The following is a 24201-nucleotide window of genomic DNA, read 5'->3' as shown; positions in this document are numbered from 1 at the left end:
GGGGGGATGGTAGTTTGAGGGCCATCTCGTAAATCTGCTTCTGGGCTTGGTCAAAATGGCCATTTACGGGTCCAGGATGAGCGTGTCCCATGGTGGGGGGTGGGGGGGGGGGGAAGTCTCTCTGGCTGCCTGTCTCTCTTCTGTGGTATTGTCTGTGCCCGGGTGGCCTTGGAGAGGGAGCACGAGGTATCGACTGGTACGCTTGAGGTTTTCCGTGACCGGTGGGCAATACAGGGAACTTTATGATTTAGTTGGTAGTTCCTTTTGGTTTTGAGCATCTTTAGTTTAATTGGACCACTTGTTTGGTTATTATATTGGTGGTGCCCATAAAAGAGCACTTATAGTGCTCACTCCTGTCAGGTGGCACTGGGGCAACTCAGGAACCACCCCTATTGGCCCATTTAAATAGGCTCAGACCTTCAAGGAACTGGCCGGCCTATTTTTTTTGGATCCGCCCCTACTACAAACGGCACTTTCGTGCGCACGATTTCCCTTCCCCCCCTCCCCGTAGTAGAATGAAAGTCCAGCTGAGTTATGATAAGCCAGTGTCACGCCGCTTTATCTTCACAGGGAGTGTATTAAGGGTCTGTCCGGGTGACCCCCCCCCAGCGAGCACCCCTCCGCCAAACTCTACCCGACCGGAAGTTCTCTGAAGTTTGACTTCCGCCGTTTGCGATCGCGTGTGGAGTTTGTAAACAAGCAGCTGGAACCGGGGATGTGGAGAGAGGTAAAAAAGGGGGCGGCCACGGGCCGGGGGAGTCGGTGGGTGGGCCGATCAGTTCGTAGTGAAACAAACAGAGGCCGGCGGAGACTTTCCTCGCCCTCTACCGGACGCAAGGCCGGCAGTTAATTCGGGACGGAGCTGACTTTTGTCGGCCGGAGGCCCGTCGGTTAGTTTGAAAGTCCGTGCGAGTCAGGGTGAGGTGAATGTGGCGCATTTGATTCAGTTGTTGACCGTGGCCTGTCCACACACAAACCGTTTTGGGATCCCCACTGTGCGTTACGGATTTTATTATGTATCCTGGTTAGTGAATTTAAAAATAATTACTAGTTGAAGGCCCGTAAGTCAGAATCTACGATTAATAAGTACTCCTAATAATTAAGAATTTACAGTTCTATTATCTTTATACGCTTTGACTTAAAACAGTCGCTTCTATCTAGACCATAAACTGTACAATAAACCACATCAACCAATAAAAATCAGAAAAGCTGACATGGCCTCCCCAAAAACTGACAACAGAAGAAATGAAAACTAGACCTGAATAAAGGCCTATCCTGAACAATTTAATTTTTTTTTTGTTTCATTGGACTTTTGGATTAGCATTTTGTGAATCATATCCTGCAATTAATTCCTGTGAAACGATGCTTTTCCGTCACTGCCACCGTAAACTATCTCTCTCCCTCCCCACCGTTACTTAGTATCTGCGAAATCCTCCATGTAGATTTGGATGGATAATGATCTAAAGCTGATAGATAAGTCGGGCCAGATAATATGAGGAGATGCACGTAGATAAGGTAGATATTCCCCATTACATTCAGGATTCCAAGGCTGGTTGTTGGGCAGACTGTAAGAGACACTAAAGAGCCAGCAACGGTCATCACCATGAACGGAGGCCATTATTGCTCTCTTACTTGCTTCTGCTTTTTGTTTCTATCATCGTCAACATTATAACAGTATAATTAAATTAGATCAGGTGAGGTTATCAAGACCCCAGAATCTAAACAAAACAATAAATGGCTTGCTTTAATTTAAACAATCTGAAACAGTAGTAGGTATGAGATATGTGACTAAAGAATGACTGTGTCATATTTTTGAGTGATTGGTTGATATTGTGAGTTTGAACACTGTCTTTTTCCTTGGTTTGAGAACAGCCCAGATTTTGGAAATGAACAGTTGTTCCAAGAATTCCAGCACAGTTCCAGCAAGATGTGAAGCTGATTAGCACTGATTACGACAGTACAACTTTTTGTTTTAAATTGTTGAGTCTGCTTTAACTCATTGCCCTCCCTGACAAGCTTCATGACAAATCCTGGATTGAATCAGGTTGCGTCTGCCCCGTGTAAGCTGCCTGTGATATTTAATATTTGGGGTTTTACAAGTACAAACAGGGTTACAAATGAGGTTGATGGTATCTGACTACAGAATCACACCTGCACTTTTTTTTAAATAAATCAGCACTACACAGATTATAACGGTGAAGGAGATCCATAAATAGTTCAGCTGGACCTACTTTTTGTGTGAATATGTCTACTTTATGCCCAAATCATCTCCCATTTGAAATGTTTCCAGTGTTGTCCAACTGCCAGTTTTTCTTGCCAATTTATCTGGACTAATTTCATAGAATCATAGAAGGAGGCCAAATGGCCTCCATCGTGTCCGTGCCAGTCGAAAAGAGCTATCCAGCTTAATCCCACTTTCCAGCACTTGGTCCATAGCCCTGTAGGTTACGGCACCTGAAGTGCATATCCAAGTACTTTATAAATGAGTTGAGGGTTTCTGTCTCTACTACCCTTTCAGGCAGTGAGTTCCAGACCCCGCACCCGCCCCCCCCCCCCCCCGGGGTGAAAAAAATTCTCCTCAGCTCCCCTCTAATCCTTCTACCAATAACTTTAAATCTATGCCCCCTGGTCACTGACCCCTCTGCTAAGGGAAATAGGTCCTCCCTATCCACTCTGTCTAGGCCCCTCATAATTTTATACACCTCAATTAAATCTCCCCTCAGCCTCCTTTGTTCCAAAGAAAACAACCCCAACCTATCCAATTTTTTCTCATAGCTATAATTCTCCAGCCCTGGCAATATCCTTGTAAATCTTCGCTGTACCCTCTCTAGTGCAATCACATCTTTCCTGTAATGTGGTGACCAGAACTGTACGCAGTACTCAAGCTGTGGCCTAACTAGTGTTTTATGCAGTTGTAGCATAACCTCCCTGCTCCTATATCGGCTTATAAAGGAAAGTATCCCGTATACCTTTTTAACCACCTTATCTACCTGTCCTGCTACCTCCAGAGATCTGTGGACATGCACTCCAAGGTCCCTTTGTTCCTCTACACCTTTCAGTATTCTCCCATTTATTGTGTATTCCTTGCCTTGTTTGCCCTCCCCAAATGCATCACCTCACACTCCCCTGGATTGAATTCCATTTGCCATTTGCCATTTTCTGCCCACCTGACCAGTCCGTTGATATCTTCCTGCTCTCTAACAGCTTTCCTCACTAACAACCAATTGAAATTTGATTTTTTTTTTCCCCCCCCCCTCCCCCCTCCCCCCCAAAGTACTTTTATCTTTAACTGTTCCCTCTCCTTTTTAATATTTATATCAAATCTAATTATTTTATGTTTGTTCCTTAGATATTCCCCCACCTTTACATTACCTAATTGTCCTACTTTATATTTGCACACTATAGACGGAACAAATTTGGAGTTCCAAATTCTGTATCCTTTTTTCAGTTACAGGTTTATGTATAGTTGCAACCATTTGTGATTATCCTGTCACTCATTTAAAAAAAAAACATCCTACTTTGACTTTCCATTTGCTAAGTGCTCATTTGGAGGTAGTGAAGCCTGTAAAGTTGCATTGCAGTCAAATGTTGACTACTTTTGTTTAGAAATTGTGAAACATGGCAAATGAAAATGAAGGTGTGAATGAGGACCTACATGTAGTAGAGGAAGAGGAGGAGGAAGAAGAAAACGCTCTTGATTATCACCAGGATAGAATGCCACACCCAACTTTTCATGATTCTGTACCAGAAGAACGTAGCGGCCACGTGGCTGTAGCACATGGAAGTTATATGTATATCTTGGGTGGCTATAAGGTAAGATAGTATGGACTACGTGACCTGTTCATGTAAATTTTATGAAATTATCTCTGGTGTTCCATTTGCTTCCAACTACAGTATACAGCGAATAATTCCTGTCTTTAAAGTGCATGCGTGCATGCGCCTATGCCAATCATATCTTCTCTGTTCAGTAATGGAAAAGCATGCAGAAATTTTCAACCTTTATTATCGCTGCTGTGGCTGTATTGTTATTTACCATTAATGATTGCATTGTAGCAAGTTAAAGTAAAATGATTTGATCAAAAAAAAGTCAGGACTTTTATTAAACAGAATAGGTACTTCATAAAATCATTGCAAAAGATATGACATACAAATTAAATCATTGTTTTGGTTATTTCTCCTGAACTGATTTACATTTTTTTTGTTGCAGAATGCTGCAATCCGAGGCTACCATGATTTCTACTTGCCAAGAGAAGAACTTTGGATCTATAACATGGAAACTGGGCGATGGTATGCTTAGTGTTTCTATTTTCTATCTATATTTTTACACATCGATGATATTTTAAAAAATGGTAACGGATAATTGAGTCTCCGTGTAATGCAAAATGATCGGGCAAGTGGACAGACAGGGCACCTGCCACTAACACTGTTTTGATTCAGTAACCAGAATGGTTTGTTGTGACTGGTGTTTTAGGGCACATTGGTAAAGATGATGTTGTACAACCATTTACTGGAGTTTATGTCTGATATTATTAATCTTTTTCGGAGTGATTTGCAGCACTATGCAGCCGCTTCAGATTTAGGGCCCTCCGACGATGCCACTTCCTGTGCTTGCGCGGACCCCTGGTGTGTCACTCTCCGCGCATGGGCGAATGATCTGATGATGTCACTTCAACTAAAGTGTCAGACCCTCCGATGACACCAATGCGAGGTGGGAAACCGTTTAATGTGGAACCCTTGTTTCCTCAGTAGATGGGGGACGATGCTGTGCTGTTTATCTGTTTCATGGGAGTTTTTACGGATCCTGCTGATAGTGTGCCTTGCGTCACTCCCGGTTCACAACTATTGCAACCAGCAGATCCCATGCAGTCCTCTAGGGAGTGGGGCCTGGTGTGACAGACTGGCAAGTCCTCACAGCCAAATCATTCAGCTAATTATCCCTGAAATGGACAATCAAGGAAGCAGCTTCTCCAGAGCCAGGTTTGTGCCTCCACACTGAGGTCCCGTTTAGCATTCATGTTCAAACCTATCTCTCTTCAGGGTGCACAGATGTTTAGCTTCATAGATCTCCGTGGCATTGCACCTGCTAAATGTGACAACACCATGGAAGCCCCATTCCTCAGGCCTTCTTACCGCCACAGAGCTTGCAAACTCAGTCAAGCATATGCACCGGTCCATCAACTTTGCTAACCTGTCTGTCTTTCTGCAATCTGTTGTGGTCCTTGCCACTGGTCCCCACGCTCAAGAATTCTTGCAACGGTGCTTCTCATTCCACAACCCTTGTCTTCTACAAGCCAGGCAACCCACTTAATTTCCTCATACGTACTATAGGGTAGATCTGATCGGCCTAGCCTCCTGTGAGACACTTTAGCCAGCTACCTCAGAGAGTTGGTACAAACTGGATTGTTCAAGATTCCCTCTATCTGGCTAATCATGCAGATCATAAGTCATCACTGAATGAGTCAAGCATGATGCATTTACGAAAGCCAACTGCCAGCTTGCCTTTCTTTCCTATGCTCTGGGCTGAGTTGGGGCGGGGGGGTGGGGGGGGGTTGTGTTCGTCAAGGGCAAAGTAACATTCATTGCATGCTCCCAGTTGCCCCAAGAAGGTAGCCCTTCTCCTTGAATGGGGGCAATCCTTATGAAGATGGCACCCCCACAATGGTGTTGGGTTGGGGATTGCATGATTCTGACCATGGAAAGTGGAGGGCAGGTGGTGGGGTTTCTCCTGTTCGAGGTGGACATTACCTAGCACTCACATGGCATGAATGTTACCCAAGTCTGGATGTTATCCAGGTCCCACTGTAGTCTGCTATCAGCTGCCTCATCAGAGAAATTATGAATGTAGCAGAATGCTGTGGAATCGTCAGCAGGCAGCCTCAGTTCTGAACTTATGTCAGAGGGATGGTCGTTGAGGACCATTGGTCTTGCGTGGAGACGGTCTCTTCTTGTATGGTGCTGATGATGGAACCATTGGAGTAGTCCAGAACCCTCATCTGCAATTCAATGTGGGAGGTATGGCATGACTTGAGGAATACGCTGGTGACTGGCAGACCAGGAGAACAATGCAGGCATCAGACATCAGGAGGATGGTATGAGAGCTGTAATCACTTCTGCAGTGGCAATGTTACTTCTTCCATAGGTGGAAGTCACACAAAGTATCCTTAACTGCTCAGAAATTGCAGTTTCAAAGTAATGGACATGGCTTTAATGGGTGGCTCACCACCACCTTCTCAAGGGCAATCAGGGATGGGCAATAAATGCTGGCCTCACCAGCGACGCCCACATCCCTTGAACTAATTTTATAAAAAAATTCCCAGCCAAAACCTTGTTGCATAATCGCACTCCTGTGTGCTTGCATTTAACCAGCACCCCTGCTCCCCCCACCAATTTGATTCTTGTGGGCGCGTTACATGTAAGATTTTCTTCTTATTAAGATGTTATATTGTATTCACCCTTGTTATAAGATGTACGAGATTTAGGCAGACGTCGTTATGCACCAGACCAGCCTTAATTTTTGTTGCTTCCCACTTCATAGAAATTTCCATTTTATCACAATTTGCTAGGTAGTCCTGAGCAGTTGCAATTAAGTGGATTCCACTGTGCTGTAAATTTGACAATTTTCTTAATGCAAATTTTTGAATGCTGTAATAGTTTGTGTAACCATAGAGATAGAAACAAATGTGTATATTATGGTGTAACCTGTGACCAAAATACTTTTTGATGTGCTTAAACTAAAATATTTATTTATACATTGGGAAATATTTTTTTCCAAATATGTAATATTTTTAGAAAATTAGACTAGTTTTGCAGCATTTTTTTTCCTCAGCACTTTTCTCTCCTTTAATTTTTGCTATTCTCTGAACCTAACGAGTTATGTTGGTGTTCCAGGGGTGGCAGCAGCTCTTTAGTGCTTTGTCCAAGTCAGTATTCATTATATGTGAACCTAGACAGTGAACGTTGGAAGATTATTTGGTTGTGTGGTTTATCACAGCCAACTCCAATCTTATCCCCATTTGAAGTTCACACATGTGCGCTTATCAGGAGAGCTCTATAGATACTGACCACTAGTAGGAAATCTTTGCGATTTTCTCTTTTCCCCCCACCTCATTTTCCCTTACCCAAGAACACTAAAGTCAATTGTAGTCTCCCCCCTCCCCAGACACTCTTGACTGAACTCAGCTAATTCAACACTGATCATGCAGCTAACATGAAAAAAGAGAAAATCAGATGAGTATCCCATTAGGCCCTTGTTTTGTGCCGTTTCGTTGAGGAAGAACAGCATTTGCAGACGTAGCTGTCCAGCCTGCTTCCTCAGCCGCAGACGTTCATGAGAAACTTAATGAGGAGAGGGAAGGGAAGGAGAAGAGGCTGCATGGCCTCCACTGGGGCGTAAGACACTAAGTAGTAAATAATCAGTGGTTAAGATTTGGCAGTCTCTGTTTTAAGAAACCTTTTTTTTTTAAACTAGCCAACTGTATCTCCTGCAGATAAAATAATTACTTTCTTACAGGAAGAAGAAGTACACTGAAGGTGATGTGCCTCAGTCCATGTCAGGAAGTTGTGCAGCTTGTGTGGATGGAGTACTATATTTGTTTGGAGGACACCATGCAAGAGGAAACACTAATGAGGTAAAAGCAATGCACTTGTTGAGAAGGAATCCTACTGTAGTTAACTGTTAGATTGTTAGAATGATGCATTTTTCAAAAACTGAATTTTCAAGCGTTTATATTCACACATTTATGAAGCCAGTGCACGTTTTGATTGATGCTTGTGGGAGAATACGTTGAAATATTAAAGCTTCTTGGTATAGTTGCACTTGTGATTGGAGTTATGGGGTTTCAAAATTGATGTAATTTGTTTCTTCTTGATCCTTTATAATAATTATTAGGTTATTTTGAAGGGTGGATGTTGATTTGTAGATTTGTAAAGCCGATTTAAAAATAAAAAGCAAAATTTTTGCACCACAAGATTTTAAAAAATTTGTTCTTGGTATGTGTTCCTGACAAGGACACAATTATTGCTCATCCTTAAGTTATCCTGAGACTGTTGTGGTGGGCTTTCTCCTTGAACTGCTGCAGTCCTTATGATGGTGCTCCCATGATGATATTAGATAGGGAATTCCAGGATATTGATCTGACAACTATGAAATAATGATACGTGTCCAAGTCAGGATGGTGTTTGACTTGGAGGCGAACTTAGAGGTGCTGGTGCTTCCATGATATCGCTGTTCTTGTAGTAGAGGTCACAGAAAAAAGAGGTGCTGCTGAAGTAACCTTGGTGAGTTACTGCAGTGCATCCTGTAGATTGTAGTATTGTTGTTAGAAGCACAATGACCATTTGGCAATATTGTCATATTTTATCACTGAGTTTGTATAATTATGCAAAATTGTAATATAGATTTAACAATTTATTATTACTATTACAAATTTCCTAACTAGAACAATTGTGATTTTAGAATTTCTAAACATTCCCCACAGTTGCACAACTGTAAACTAATACATTATAGGCTCAAACTCATTATTAATACAGTAACACTTCTGTAGTTAGTAGTAGTTGTAATTGTGTAAATGTTTAACCAGTTGCTTCCTATCTAGATCGTTTCACTTAGTTGGAAATAAAACTGTCGCTTGCTGTAACATACCACAAACTTTGCTGTAATGTGAATTGTTTATGGTTTCATCACTAATCAACTTTTAATGGGAGGGAGGATCTATGACATTACTAAAGTTCATGGAGAAATTGCAGATCTGGAATTTTAGCCTTTCATTGTGACATTTTTGTTTTTTAACTATCAAAACAATTTGACATTAAAAACATATAAAGCAAATTTAAACTTTAGAGTTGTTTCTCTTCCATCTCTCTGCAGTTTTACATTTTAAACCTGAGAGCCAAAGACAAAACACTGCATTGGGAGAGAATAAAAGAGTTCAAGGGGGTACCACCAACACCCAAAGACAAGCTTGGCTGCTGGGTGTACAAGAACAAGTATGTACACAATTACCTGAAACGGTGTTGTTCAATGAAATGTATATCGGAATGGGTTCTTCCAGGCAAAGTTTACAAGAAGCATAGGGAAGGGAGAAAGAAGCCCTTTCTGAAGTTCTGCCCTGCTCATGTGTGCAGCTGTTGTTTTATCATGCTCAGATCAGACTTGGCTGTACTTTTTACTTCCTGGCTGCTTTTCATTTATGAAGAAAATTAAGAAAAAGTATGGTAATCAAACTGTTTTCAGTTGTTTATTCATATTCCTACTTGTTATGCAAGAACATTTTAATTCATAAAGTTGATACAAATGAAAGGGAAAACAAATGTGTGTAATTTTTAAACTTTAATTTTACTGTTAAAATAATTTGACTCCAAAATAAAGGGAAATTATAGAATCTAAAGTTTTTTATTGCGTTGTTGATTTAAACCTACTATTAGAATTTTTTAAAATGGTAATATTTTAATGAAAATTGAAGCTTAGCCCAACAAAGAGAAATGCTTTTTTCGTGTAACTGCAGAGGTGGGAGAAAGGGAATGGTCACTGAAGTAAGTTTAATATTGGGAAGATTGACATCTATTATTCCATTGAGTTCATGGGAAGTTTTTGCAAGATTTTGACAACTTGTTTAAAAAAAATCCTAGTTATTCACTTTCTCTCTCTATATTTAGTATAGCGATTGTTCTTTGTCTGAAGAGGATCTGACGTGAAGAAGAATAATTTATTCATTAATTCCATTAAGTTCTATAAAAATCATAGTTTTATTCCTTTCATGTATCTTGACTTTGCAAATTTCTTTCTTCCTCATCCATTTTGCTTGTCCCATTTTCATTATTGCTAACTTTTCTTTCTTTTTATTCCAGGTTGATTTTCTTTGGTGGTTATGGTTACCAACCTCGAGAGCAGTATCACGGATCATTTGAATTTGATGAATCATCATTTTGGGTAAGTAATTCTGTATATTATTTGAGATAGTCTTAGAATAAGAATAGATAAAATAATGAGAATGAAACCATTAAGTTATTTTTTTTCCAGAATGCAAGTCTTCCAAGAGGCTGGAACAATCATGTCCACTTCATTGATCTTGAAACTTTTACATGGAACCAGCCCATTACAAAGGTATCCCCGTTGTTGTATAGTGCTGCACAGAATGGATTTGGCTTTTATAGATTGCAATACTTAGGAATAGGCCATTCAGCCCCTCAAGCCTGTTCGGCCATTCAATGAGATTATGGCTGATCTGTATCCTAACTCCATCCACCTGCCATGCCATGGCTCCATATCCCTTCATACCCGCGGCTAGCAAAAATCTATCGATCTCAGATTTAAAAGTATTAATTGAGCTAACATCTGCTGCTTTTTGTGAGAGAGAGTGCACACTTCTACCACCTTTTGTGTGAAGAAGTGTTTCCCAACTTCTTTCCTGAACGGCCTGACTCTGATTTCAGGGTTCTGATTCCTACCAGCGGAAAAGATTTCTCTCTATCTAACCTGTCAATTTCTTTCAAAACCCTAAAAATCACCTCTTAAACCTCCCATATTCCAGGAAATACAAGCCTTGTTTATGTAATCTCTCCTCATAACCTAATCCTTGGAGCCCCGGTAGCATTCTGGTGGATCTGCGCTGTACTCCTTCCAAGGCCATCCTTTCCAAGGTGCGGTGCCCAGAACTGTACAAAGTACTCCAGATGTGGCCTAACCAGGGCTTTGTATAGCTGTAGCAAAACCTCCTCCCCTTTATATTCTAGACGTCTAGTTATAAAGGTTAACATTTCATTAACTTTATTAATTTTTTTTTTTGTACCTAACTACTACATTTTAATAATCTTTGTACATGGACCCCTAAATCCCTTTGGACCTCCACTGTTCCTATCTTTTCACCCTTTAAAAAAAATATTCGGATCTATTCTTTATGACCTCTCACTTCCCTGCGTTGAAATCCATCTGCCACAGTTTTACCGACTCACTTAGTCTATCAATATCTCTTTGTAATTTTATGCTCCCTTCTATACTACGTTCACCGATACTCAGTTTGGGTTCCGCCAGGACCACTCTGCTCCAGACCTCATTACAGCCTTGGTCCAAACATGGACAAAAGAGCTGAATTCCAGAGGTGAGGTGAGACTGACTGCCCTTGACATTAAGGCAGCATTTGACTGAGTGTGGCACCAAGGAGCCCTAGTAAAACTGAAGTCAATGGGAATCAGGGGGAAAACTCTCCAGTGGCTGGAGTCATACCTAGCACAAAGGAAGATGGTAGTGGTTGTTGGAGGCCAATCATCTCAGCCCCAGGGCATTGCTGCAGGAGTTCCTCAGGGCAGTGTCCTAGGCCCAACCATCTTCAGCTGCTTCATCAATGACCTACCCTCCATCATAACGTCAGAAATGAGGATGTTCGCTGATGATTGCACAATGTTCAGTTGCCCCTCAGATAATGGAGCAGTCCATGCCCGCATGCAGCAAGATTTGGACAACGTCCAGGCTTGGGCTGATAAGTGGCAAGTAACATTCGTGCCAGGCAATGACCATCTCCAACAAGAGAGAGTCTAACCACCTCCCCTTGACGTTCAGCGGCATTACCATCGCCGAATCCCCCACCATCAACATCCTGGGGGGTCACCATTGACCAGAAACTTAACTGGACCAGCCACATAAATACTGTGGCTACAAGAGCAGGTCAGAGGCTGGGTATTCTGCGGCATGACTCACTTCCTGACTCCCCATAACCCCTAATTCCCTTTACTCCCCAAAGTAAAGGGAATTAGGGGTTATGGGGAGCGGGCAGGAAATTGGACATGAAGCTGAGTTCGGATCGGTCAATGCCCTGTGGGTGGCGGAGAGGGCCCAGGGGCTATGTGGCCGGGTCCTGCTCCGACGACTTCTTGTGTTCTTTAGATTTGTGGTTGGGATCAGATCAGCCATGATCTTATTGAATGGCGGAGCAGGCTCGAGGGGCCGATTGGCCTACTCCTGCTCCAATTTCTTATGTTCTTATGTTCTTATGTTTCCACCATCTACACGGCACAAGTCAGGAGTGTGATGGAATACTCTCCACTTGCCTGGATGAGTGCAGCTCCAACAACACTCAAGAAGCTCAACACCATCCAGGACAAAGCAACCCGCTTGATTGGCACCCCATCCACCACCCTAAACATAGGAACATTCACTCCCTTCACCACTGGCGCACTGTGGCTGCAGTGTGTACCATCCACAGGATGCACTGCAGCAACTCGCCAAGGCTTCTTTGACAGCACCTCCCAAAACCCACGACCTCTACCACCTAGGAGGACAAGGGCAGCAGGCACATGGGAACAATACCACCTGCACGTTCCCCTCCAAGTCACACACCGTCCCGACTTGGAAATATATCGCCGTTCCTTCATCGTCACTGGGTCAAAATCCTGGAACTCCCTTCCTAACAGCACTGTGGGAGAACCTTCACACAGACTGCAGCGGTTCAAGAAGGTGGCTTACCAGCACCTTCTCAAGGGCAATTAGGGATGGACAATAAATGCTGGCCTCACCAGTGACTCCCACATCCCATGAACGAATTAAAAAAAATACTTACCATGCTATCAATCTTTGTATCATCAGCAAACTTGGATATATGGCTCTCTGTGGTGTTATCTAAGTCATTAATAAATATAGTGAATAGCTGAAGCCCCAGCACAGATCCTTGTTTGACACCACTAGCCACTTCCTTCCAATTTGAGGACATTATCCCTACTCTCCGTCTTCTACCGCCTAACCAGTCTCCTAACCAGGTCAATAATTTGCCTTCAATTCCATGGGCTTTAATTTTAGCTAACAGTCTCACATATGGAACCTTATCGAATGCCTTCTGGAAGTCCATGGACATTCCTCTGTCTACTACTTTAGTTACTGCCTCAAAAAATTCAATTAGGTTCGTTAGATATGACCTGCCCTTTACAAATCCATGTTGGCTCTGTCTAATCAGCTCAAATTCTCTAAGTGCTCAGTCTCTCTTTAATCATAGATTCCAATAACTTCCCCACAACAGATGTTAGACTAACAGGCCTATAATTTCCTGGTTTCTCTCTCTCTCCTTTCCACTGGTGTGTCACCTGTGTTTTTCTTATGTGTAATTTTGATTAGGATCATTTTACCAGCATCCAACACTCCACCAAAATAACGGTATACTAATCTTGTAGTGATGGGAAGTTATAATGTGTATTTTATCCAATAGGGGAAACCCCCTTCACCTAGGGCAGCTCATGCTTGTACCACAATTGGAAACCGAGGTTATATGTTTGGAGGAAGGTATCAGGTAGGTTATTTGATTTACTGCACAGTTAAAAAGGTCTGCTTCATGAATTCTGTAATATTTGTAATAACATCAGAAATGTTGCATTTATTGGAAACCGAGTGAATTTTAAGGAGAGATTATGCAATTTAAATTAAGAGATTGCATTATTACTTAATTTATCTTAAGGGGGAAGGAGTTCATACTTCCTAAGAATTCATCTTTAAAATGATTTATTGATGCTTCAAGAGTACAGAAGTTTGAATTAAGTCTTTTTGTGAACATGTGTAGAACATAAAAACAGTAGAATTCTAGCACAGCCTTCACAAGCAAGGAGCTCTTCTGACATTTGAACAGTCCTTTCCTTACTGTGGCCTTTTTGTGTTCCTACTTAAATTATTTTAAAAAAAATGTTTTTGTAACTATTCAAGACAAGGTATATCAGTGCTGAAAAATGGAAAACAAGTGTTTGGCAATTGTAGCACAATCAAGCACTCCCAGATCAGGTCTGGTATTGCATGGATCAGATACAAAATAAAACTCCCTCTACTGCCAAGTATGTGCTGCACTACTGTACCAGCAAATATGTATATACTTCCCTCCACTGCGTGTTTTTGTGGCCTGCCTTGCCTTTTCGTCTCTTACCAAGAGAAAAAAATATCTGTTCTACAGAGAAAGAAGTTACAAAGTTACAAAGTACAGAAATTAACATTAACGTTGGAATTAACACATTTAATGTAATTCAAATCATTCCATTGTAAGCCATTTGTGTAGCAATGTTTAATGAAGGGAGCGTGCCCATAACAAAATGTAAAGTGCTTCCAACAATTAACCCTTTATTAACGGTCTGCTACAAATCACTATTTATTCATTCATGTACTTTGTTTTTCACCATCTCTACCGAAGGATGCCAGGACCAATGATCTCTATTACCTTGATTTGGATACGTGGGAATGGAATGAAGTGTATGTTACAGATTTCTTATATTTTACATGATTGTGGATTGCTAAATTAAGAACTACCATTTCCCCCCCCCAACCTCCTTAAGACATTAGCCATGAATTTCCTCAGAGCTGCGTGTAAGTGGAATTTCCGTCACCCTTCCGCAAAGTTATATTGGAGGAGCGGGAGCAGCTCTGAGGAAATTCCGGGGCAATGTTTCCTTGCTGGGGTATGGTTCCAAGGGCATTGAGTGTCCTTCGGTGACTTATCCAAGTGATCATTCTTTATTTGTGAACCTTAACAATGAGTGTCAACAGGCTATTCAACCCCGTAGAGGATCTCAGTCAAGCCTGATTATTTTGCACCTGGCATCCACATTGGACTTCAGGCATGGCGTTTCTGGGTGTAACCGAGCAGGAATCCTAGTTGTGTTTTTTCTCCAGAGGCTGTGGGGCCAGTTTAAGGCTGCTTCCACCACTGTGGCTGAGATCAGCTAACAGCACAGACTAGGATTAAACCTGGAATCGCCAAGGTGTATGGCTCAGCTACTCCATAAACTTGCTGAACTATTAGGGGAACCACAAACTACTTTTCAACCATTAAAATGCAATAGTTTTGGTCTGAAAAGCTTTTCCTCACTGCGTCAGTCAGCAGGTGAGCAACTCCCAGACCTCCGCCAGTGTTGCCGGATAGCCACTTGTTAAAAGGTGCATGACAGTGAGCTGCAATAAATATTCTTTTTGTTTTTTAATTTTATTCATGTGTGAAGTCCTATACTTCACTTAGTGGTTCAGTTATAGCCTGGCCAAGTTCTGGAATGTCAGACTCGACAAGTGTCACATATTAAGAGTAAAAATAAATCACAGTTTAAAAATTCATCATATTTTTATCTATATATGGGAAATATATAGCAGGTCCATCAGCATCTGAAAATAGAAAGGACAGGTTAATGTTTCAGACTGAAACTCTTCATGTTAACCTGTCTTTATTCGGATGCTAATAAACCTGCTGTGTATCTTTAGCATTTTCTGTTTTTATTTCAGATTGCCAAGATTTTCAGTTTTTCTTTTTATGTCTGCTACTTTTACTGTATTAATCTTAAAAACAGAAACAGCTTCATAAATGTATGTTTGCATCGCCATTGCTGATCATAAATGTAAATCCTAGCCTTTTCCCATTTTTGACATCAATGAAACATGTAGGACAATATGCTGCACCAGCAGGGCAAACTGTTCGTTACTTTGTTCTTAAAGTTAACAACTTTCTGTAGTTAGAGATTCGGTGTATGCAGTGTTGTATTACAGGAATTGAGTGTTTAGGCTTTCAGTGAATCAATGCACTTCCATTGAGAACGTGTCTATCACTCAAAACTTTTATTTGCTAGGGTACAATCTCCTGATCAAATCCCCGTTGGCCGCTCTTGGCACTCACTCACTACAATCTCAAATGACCATCTCTTCCTGTTTGGAGGTTTCACGACTGACAAACAACCGTTAAGTACGTTTTATTCTTATTTTGTTACATAAATAATTTACTATTGCAGAGATTTTTTTGGAGACTGCAGAGTTGAGCCTGCCTTTGTCGTATCATGGTCAAGGTGGCTTTGAGCTTCCCCGTTGTGTATCCACTACAAGTTATTTACATTTTCACTTGTACTATTATTTATTAAATGTATGCATTTATTTTTCTGTAAATCACTTGCCTTTGAGCTTTTAAAAAAATTTTAGTGAACAGTTAACATTTAATAAAATTAATGATAGGAACTTTAAGTTTACTAATTTTCTTACATGTAACATGCCTTTGCAAACATTTAAGAGAGATAGGGTTAGATGCCCAATTATATGCAATCAGGTTTGTACCCATATTGTGAGTGTAAAATATTGCACTTAATATGGAAAAAAAAATCACCGTGGTCTGTTAAAATATTCATGTCATTCAAGTCCATTTTTTTTAGTCAAAATGTTATTATGATGGCAAAAACTTGCTAGGTGTTCATACCCTCTCCGTGTGAATTGATAATTGGACAAAACAAATTAGCACAACATTTTTTGTGAATAGTTACATATTTTATTGTAATGGTGTGCTTCAAGAATTCACCATTAATTGTACAATAATTTTTTTTTTAGGTGATGCTTGGATATACAGTGTGAGCAAGAATGAATGGTTAAAAGTAGAGCACAGTTATGCAGACAGACCAAGGTAAACAGCATAAATTGAAGACCTATTGGATTACGGCTGCTTTCTGAATTTTGCACTCTTGTAATGTTAGTTGGTCAGATGATGTTCCACCATTCTGTTCTATTATTTATAATGCTTTTTTCTGATCCATCTGTGTATTTATCCTGTTACTAGCGGTCTTGACTGTTGTATACACTGTCATTTTTTAATTGTTTTGTATGTTTTCTTATGCTGTAAAATGATGGTCTAGTATTTACAGTTCTTAACTTGAGTTTTGCAAAGTTCAATATAATTTTGTTGCGTTTTCACTGAAGTTTAAGAAGTTACCAACACCATCTGTTTGGCTGATGCATGTTTTATTTTTCATGTGTATCAGCCCACTGAGGCCTCCTTTAGGCTGGTGGGTTCTGGTCGTCTCATTTTCAGCCTCCAGTAGAAACCAGCTCTCTGAAAACCCTGCATTGAATATTCTGGATCTGTCTCTAACGAATATCCATGGCAGAGAATGCAACCAGCTGCTGATGTTGCAAAACCATCAGAAGTGTAAATCCTACTTCAAGCTTAGGAAAAGGTTTTGCTTTGACCATCTGATTTACCAGAAATCTATCAAACTGATAAGACTGTCAAAATTCAATTCTTCCAAGCCATTGACCAAGGATCTGTGAAAATTGCTTAAGTCCTCCATTTTCTGCCTTAGTAAGTCTTTCACACTGTGTACTGGACTTTATGCAGATGCCTGCTTTAGCATGTCTTCAGTTCACATGTCAGCTTATAAGACACAAGTGCCAGCAGCACCCTGTGCTGTATCAGCCTTGATTAACATTGTTGGTCTTCTGGTGCCAAATGATTCACTTGAAGCTAGGAACATTCCATCTTTTTATCTGAGAGGAGGAATTTGCTCTGAGAACATCAGCTGGAGGAGAAAATGATTCCTCAGCTCTCCTTTATCCATTCATGTTGCTTTTGATGACCAGAAAACTTGGATATCACAAGGATTTCTTTTTAGACTTGGTAGCGGTATCTTCCCGGTAACCATCTGTAGATTTCCTCCTCTGCTCCATCACTTGTGTGGGAGAACATGAAGCAGTTTGTCACTGTCTTGAGGATTGATGGATTTTACAGAGAACCCACCAGCAGTAAAAAAAATTTTTAAAAAATTGTGTAGTTGGCTTGTAGCAAATGGTCAAGTGGCCCTTTTATATTTGGTTAGAGTTAAGAAACATTAGAGGTGCCATTACACTACTGGGTGTAGTCTATAGGCTACCAACTAGTGGGAAGGATATGGAGGAGCAAATTTGCAGAGAAATTACAGAGAGATGCAAGAATTATAGTGTAGTGGTAACAGGGGACTTCAACTATTCTAGTATAGACTAGGATAGTAATAATGTAAAGGGCAAAGAGGGGGAGGAATTTCTGAAGTGTGTTCAAGACAACTTTCTTGATCAGTATGTTTCCGGCCCAACGAGGAAGGAGGCATTGCTGGATCTGGTTCTGGGGAATGAGGTGGGTCAAGTGGAGCAAGTGTCTGTAGGGGAATATTTAGGGAACGCTGATCATAGTATCATAAGGTTTAGATTAGTTATGGAAAGGGACAAGGAGCAATCTAGAGTAAAAATGGCTTAAAGAGGGGCAGGCATGGCAGCTCAACATTCTTGGTTACAGGATTTTCAGATGAGATAAAGAGGGGGATAAAAAAGAGGGGGGGGTGGCAATATTGGTAAAGGAAACAATTACAGCTGTGAGGAGGGATGTTATGTTAGAAGGATCATCAAATCAGGCTATATGGGTTGAGCTAAAGAACAAAAAAGGGGCAATCACACTGCTGGGAATGTGTACTATAGATCCCCAAGTCGTCGGAGGGAGATAGAAGAGCAAATATGTAGGCAAATTTCTGAAGTACAAAAACAATATGGCAGTAATAGTAGGGGATTTCAACTACCCTAATATTAACTGGGATAGAATCAGTGTAAAGGTATAGAGGGCGCAGAATTCTTAAATTGCATTCAGGAAAACTTTTTTAGCCAGTACGTAGCAAGCCCAGCAAAAGAGGGAGCAGTTCTGGACTTAGTTTTAGGGAATGAAGCTGGGCAGGTGGAAGAGGTATCAATGGGAGAGCATTTTGATGGTAGTGATCATAATTCAGTTAGATTTGGCATAGTTATGGAAAAGGACAAAGAAAGAACAGGAGTAAAAATTCTCTACTAGGGAAAGGCCAATTTTACTAAACTGAGAAGTGATTTAGCAAAAGTGGACTGGAAACAACTACTTGAAGGTAAATCAGTGTCAGAACAGTGGGAGGTGTTCAAGGGGAAGATAGTGAGGGTTCAGAGCAAATATGTTCCCACAAAGAAAAAGGGTGAGACTGCCAAATCTAGACGCCCTGGATGTCAAGGAGCTTACAGGGTGAGATAAGGCAAAAAAGGGAAGCTTAGGGGACTTCAACTACCTTAACATCAACTGGGATTCAAACAGTGTGAGGGGCACAGAGGGCGCAAAATTCTTGATCGGTGTCCAGGAGAACTTTTTTAGCCAGTATGTGACAAGAGGGGATGCAATTCTAGATTTAGTCCTGGGAAATGAAGATGGGCCAGTGGGTGACCATATTGGGGATAGTGACCACAATTCAGTTAGTTTTAGCATTATTATGGAAAAGGACAGAGTTAAATCAGGAGTAAATGTTTTAAATTGGGGGGAAGACAAATTTTACAGAACTAAGAGGTGATTTGGCAGAAGTGGACTGGACACAACTACTTGAGGAGAAATCAATGGCCAGTGGGAAGCACTAAAAAGTGAAATTCTACAGGTAAAATGCAGACACATCCCCTCAAAGAGAAAGAGTGGCACTGCCAAATTTAGAGCCCCCTGGTTGACTAGAAGTATACGGGGCAAGATTAAGCAGAAAAAGAAAGCTTATGACTGTCACAGAAAACTAAATACTGCAGAAAGCTTAGAGGAGTATAGAAAGTACAGGGATGACGTAAAAAAGGAAATAAGAAAAGCAAAGAGAGGGCATGAAAAAATATTAGCTAGGAAGATTAAAGAAAACCCAAAGATGTTTTATCAGTACATTAAGAACAAGAGGATAGCTAAGGAAAAGGTGGGACCTATTGGGGATGATCAGGGTAACTTGGGTGTAGAAGCAGAGGATGTAGGTAGGGTTTTAAATGAATATTTTGTCTCCGTATTCACAAAGGAAAGGGATGATTCGGACGTAGTAGTTAAAGAGGAGAGGTGTGAAATATTGGATAAGGTAAACATTACGAGAGAGGAAGTACTAGAGGGACTGGAATCCTTAAGTTGATAAGTCACCAGGGCCGGATGGATTGTTTCTTAGGCTATTGAAGGAAGCCAAGGAGGAAATAGCGGATGCTCTGAGGATCATTTTCCAATCCTCACTAGATACAGGGGAGGCACCGGAGGACTGGAAGACTGCAAACGTAGTACCATTGTTTAAAAAGGGTACAAGGGAAAGGCCGAACAATTATAGGCCGGTCAGTCTTACCTCGGTGGTGGGCAAACTACGAGAATCAATACTGAGAGATAGGATAAACTGTCACTTGGAAAGGCATGGTTTAATCAGGGATAGTCAGCATAGATTTGTTCAAGGAAGGTCATGCCTTACAAATCTGATTGAATTCTTTGAGGAAGTGACCAGGAGGATTGATTAGGGTAGTGTAGTGGATGTTGTCTACATGGATTTTAGTAAGGCATTTGACAAGGTCCCATATGGCAGACTGGTCAGAAAGGTAAAAGCCCACGGGATACAGGGAAATGTGGCGAATTGGATCCAAAATTGGCTCAGTAACGAAACAAAGGGTAAAAGTCGATGGATGTCTTTGCGAATTGAAATCCGTTTTCAGTGGTGTGCCACAGGGCTCAGTGTTGGGTCCCTTGCTGTTTGTGGTATATATTAATGATTTGGACTTGAATGTAGGGGGCATGATTGGAAAGTTTGCAAACGACACAAAAATTGGCCACATAGTTGATAGTGAAGAGGATAGCTGTAGACTTCAAGAAGATATCAATGGTTGGTGGAGTGGGCGGAAAAGTGGCAAATGGAGTTCAACCCAGAGAAGTGTGAGGTAATGCACTTAGGGAGGGCAAACAGTAAAAGGGAATACGCAGTAAACAGGAATATATTGAGAGGGGTAGAGGAAGTGAGAAACCTTGGAGTGCATGTGCACAGGTCCCTGAAGGTGGCAGTACAAGTAGATAAGGTTGTGAATGTTATGGAATGCTCTCCGTTATTAGCCGAGGTATAGAATACAAAAGCAGGGATGTAATGATGGAACTGTATAAAACGCTGGTAAGGCCACAATTGGAGTATTGTGCGCAGTTCTAGTCACCACATTACAGGAAGGACGTAATTGCTCTGGAGAGAGTGCAGAGAAGATTTACAAAAATGTTGCCAGGGCTTGAAAATTGCAGCTACGAGGAGAGATTGGATAGGCTGGGGTTGTTTTCCTTGGAGCAAAGGAGGCTGAGGGGTGACTTGATTGAGGTGCACAAAATTATATGGGTCCCAGATAGAGTAGACAGGAAGTACCTGTTTCCCCTAACGGAGAGTTCACAAACTAGAGGACGTAGATTTAAGCTGATTGGCAGAAGGATTAGAGGGGACATGAGGAAAACTTTTTTACCCAGAGGGTGGTGGGTGAATGGAATTCGCTGCCCGAATTGGTGATGGTGGTAGAGGCAGGGACCCTCAACTCTTTTTAAAAAGTACCTGGACCTGCACCTAAAGTGCTGTAAGCTGCAGGGCTACGGACCAGGTGCTGGAAGGTGGGATTAGAATGGGCACCTGGATGTTCTTCGAGCCGGCGCGGACACAATGGGCCGAATGGCCCCCTTCTGTGCTGTATCTTTTCTATGGTCATCAGGCAGCACGAGCTCAATACTGCAGAAAGTCTAGAGGAGTATAGAAAGTGCAGGGGTGAAATTAATAAGATTAGGAAAGCAAAGAGAGGGCATGAAAAAATACTAACAAGGAAAACCCAAAGATGTTTTATAAGTACATAAAAGCAAGAGGATAACTAAGGAAAGAGTAGGGCCTATTAGGTTATCTTTTCGGTCTCTGCGTGGAGGCGGAAGATGTCTGTATGATTCTTAATGAATACTTTGCGTCAATCCACACGAGAGGGATGATGCAGACATTGTAGTTAAGGAGGAGGTGTGTGAAATATTGGATGGGATAAACATGATGAAGGAGGAAATAATAAGAGGATTAGCTTCTTTGAAAGTAGATAAATCGCCAGGCCTGGATGAAATGTATCCGACTATTAAGAGAAGCAAGGGAGGAAATAGCGGAGGTTCTGACCACCATTTTCCAATCTTCTCTGCCTATAGGCGTGGTGCCAGAGGATTGGAGGACTGCTAACGTTGTACCGTTGTTTAAAAAGGGCGAAAAGGATTGACCGAGTAATTACAGGCCAGTCAGCCGTACTTCGGTGGTGGACAAATTATTGGAAACAATTCTAGGGGACGGTATAAATCGTCATTTAGAAAGGCACGGATTAATCAAGAACAGTTAGCATGGATTTGTTAAAGGAAGGTTGTGTCTGACTAACTTAATCGAATTTTTTGAGGAGGTAACAAGGAGGGTCGCTAAGGGTAATGTGTTTGATGTAGTCTACATGGATTTTAGCAAGGCTCTTCACAAGGTCCCACATGGCAGACTGATCAGAAAAGTAAAGGTCCATGGGAAAGTGGCAAATTGGACCCAAAATTGGCTCAGTGGCAGGAAGCAAAGGGTAATGGTTGACGGGTGTTTTTGTGACTGGAAGGCTGTTTCCAGTGGCATTCCACAGGGTTCAGTACTAGGTCCCTTGCTTTTTGTGGTATATGTTAATGATTTAGACCTAAATGGAAGGAGCATGATTAAGAAGTTTGCTGATGATACAAAAATTGGCCATGTGGTTGATAGTGAGGAGGAAAACTGCACACTGCAGGAAGATATCAGTGGACTGGTCAGGTGGGCAGAAAAGTGGCAAGTGGAATTCAATCCATTTGCCACTTTGCCAAGTGTGAAGTAATGCATTTGGGGAGGGCAAACAAGGCAAGGGAATACACAGTAAATGGGAGGATCTGAGAGGTGTAGAGGAACAGAGGGACCTTGGAGTGCATGTCCACAGATCCCTGTAGGTAGCAGGACAGGTAGATAAGGTGGTTAAAAAGGCATACAGGATACTTTCTTTTATTAGCCGAGGCATAGAATATAAGAGCAGGGAGGTTATGCTAGAATCGTATAAAACACTAGTTAGGCCACAGCTTGAGTACTGCGTACAGTTCTGGTCACCACATTACAGGAAAGATGTGATTGCACGAGAGAGGGTAGAGTGGAGATTTACGAGGATGTTGCCAGGACTGGAGAATTTTAGCTACGAAGAAAGATTGGATAGGCTGGAACAGAGGAGGCTGAAGGGTGATTTAGTTGAGGTGTAAAAAAAAAATTGTGGGGTGTAGATACAGTGGATAGGAAGGACCTATTTCCCTTAGCTAATGGGTCAGTGACCAGGGGGCATAGATTTAAAGTAATTGGTAGAAGGATTAGAGGGGAGCTGAGGAAAATTTGTTTCACCCAGAGGGTGGTAGTGGTCTGGAACTCACTGCCTGAAAGATGGTAGAGGCGGTGAGTTCAGTTATGTGGATAGACTGGAGAACCTTTGGTTGTTCTCCTCAGAGCAGAGAAAGTTAAGAGGAGATTTGAAAGAAGCGTTCAAAACCATGAAAGGTTTAGATAAAGTAAATAGAGAAACTGTTCCCATTGGCGGAAGGGTTGAGAACCAGATTTAGGGTGGTTGGCAAAAGAACCAAAGGCGACATGAGGAAAAACTTTTAATGCAGCAAGTTTGGAATGCGCTGCCTGAAGGGGTGGTGGAAGCAGATTCAATTGTGGCTTTCAAAAAGGAATTGGATAAATACTTGAAGGGGAAAAATTTGCTGGGCTATGGGGAAAGAGGATTAACTGGATTGCTCTTACAAAGAGCTGGCATGGGCCGAATAGTGGCCTCCTGTGCTGTAACCATTCTGTGATTCTATAGGGAGCCATAATAAGGAAATTCCCTGGTGCAGGCCAAAGAACACATTCTTTGAGAGAGAATTTTAAAAAAAGGCTGATGACTGTATTCTCAAGGTACAGTACAACTAAGAGTCATTAAGAAAGAAACAATTTGCTTTAACACTTTTCTCGCACATCCCAAAATGCTTCATGGAGAATTAAATATATTGTGCCATTGCTGTTATGTGGGTAAATCTGGCAGCCATTTTGCACACAGCAAACAGCAATGAGATGAATGATCTGTTTTTGATGCTGCTGGTTGAGGGAGGAATGTTTGACAGGACACAGTGCTATAGATCCCACTGTGTACACAGACACAGTACACAGAGGGATCTATAGCATCCACTTGAACAGGAAAACGGGGCCTTGGTTTAATATCTCACCTGACAGATGGCACTTCCAACAATTCAGTACTGCACTGATGTGTCAGCCTAGATTATGTGTTGCAGTCCTGGGCGGGTCTTGAACCTACATCATTCCACTTCAGAGGTGAGAGTACTATGAACTGAGTCAAGCTAACTATTAGGCTTGTTAAGTCAAATGCACCATCTCAGTAAGTACAGGAATAGCAGAAGTCTCTGCAACAATCCAGGTTAGTACCCAGATGAATTTGTATTGCTGTAAACTGATTGCAGTAGTTCTGTGTGGATGTTTTTGATATAGAGGAAATTTCAGAAAGCTTAGTGAGCAGCAGCATCCATTGGTGCATCTTTTTTAGGATAAAGCTGAGTCATTTATTAGACCACATTTGTTACTTTTGCCAGAAATTGTTTTAAA

At 41.5% G+C, this 24201-nt stretch overlaps 1 protein-coding gene across 4 annotated transcripts in view; it reads left to right on the top strand.

The window, feature by feature from the left end:
• Nucleotides 1–493: 493 nt before the first annotated feature.
• klhdc2 (kelch domain containing 2) overlaps nucleotides 494–24201 on the top strand; it is a 39068-nt gene continuing 15360 nt past the window's right edge. The window contains exons 1-11 of one of the 4 annotated variants that reach the window (XM_067991830.1): nucleotides 494–727; nucleotides 3607–3813; nucleotides 4208–4287; nucleotides 7511–7628; nucleotides 8867–8985; nucleotides 9847–9928; nucleotides 10019–10102; nucleotides 13191–13271; nucleotides 14154–14212; nucleotides 15574–15686; nucleotides 16316–16388. In XM_067991830.1, the coding sequence (XP_067847931.1) occupies nucleotides 3619–3813; nucleotides 4208–4287; nucleotides 7511–7628; nucleotides 8867–8985; nucleotides 9847–9928; nucleotides 10019–10102; nucleotides 13191–13271; nucleotides 14154–14212; nucleotides 15574–15686; nucleotides 16316–16388 (1004 nt within the window). In that variant the 5' untranslated portion in view covers nucleotides 494–727; nucleotides 3607–3618. Of the gene's footprint in view, nucleotides 728–789; nucleotides 891–1002; nucleotides 1025–3606; nucleotides 3814–4207; nucleotides 4288–7510; nucleotides 7629–8866; nucleotides 8986–9846; nucleotides 9929–10018; nucleotides 10103–13190; nucleotides 13272–14153; nucleotides 14213–15573; nucleotides 15687–16315; nucleotides 16389–24201 lie in introns of those variants that run through there. The other 3 variants (XM_067991827.1, XM_067991828.1, XM_067991829.1) reach the window with 3 other exon arrangements.

This window comes from Heptranchias perlo, chromosome 10 (assembly GCF_035084215.1).
Source record: "Heptranchias perlo isolate sHepPer1 chromosome 10, sHepPer1.hap1, whole genome shotgun sequence".
NCBI lineage: Eukaryota > Metazoa > Chordata > Chondrichthyes > Hexanchiformes > Hexanchidae > Heptranchias > Heptranchias perlo.
Note: the sequence above shows the minus strand (reverse complement) of the source record. Positions and strands in the feature narration are given on the sequence as shown.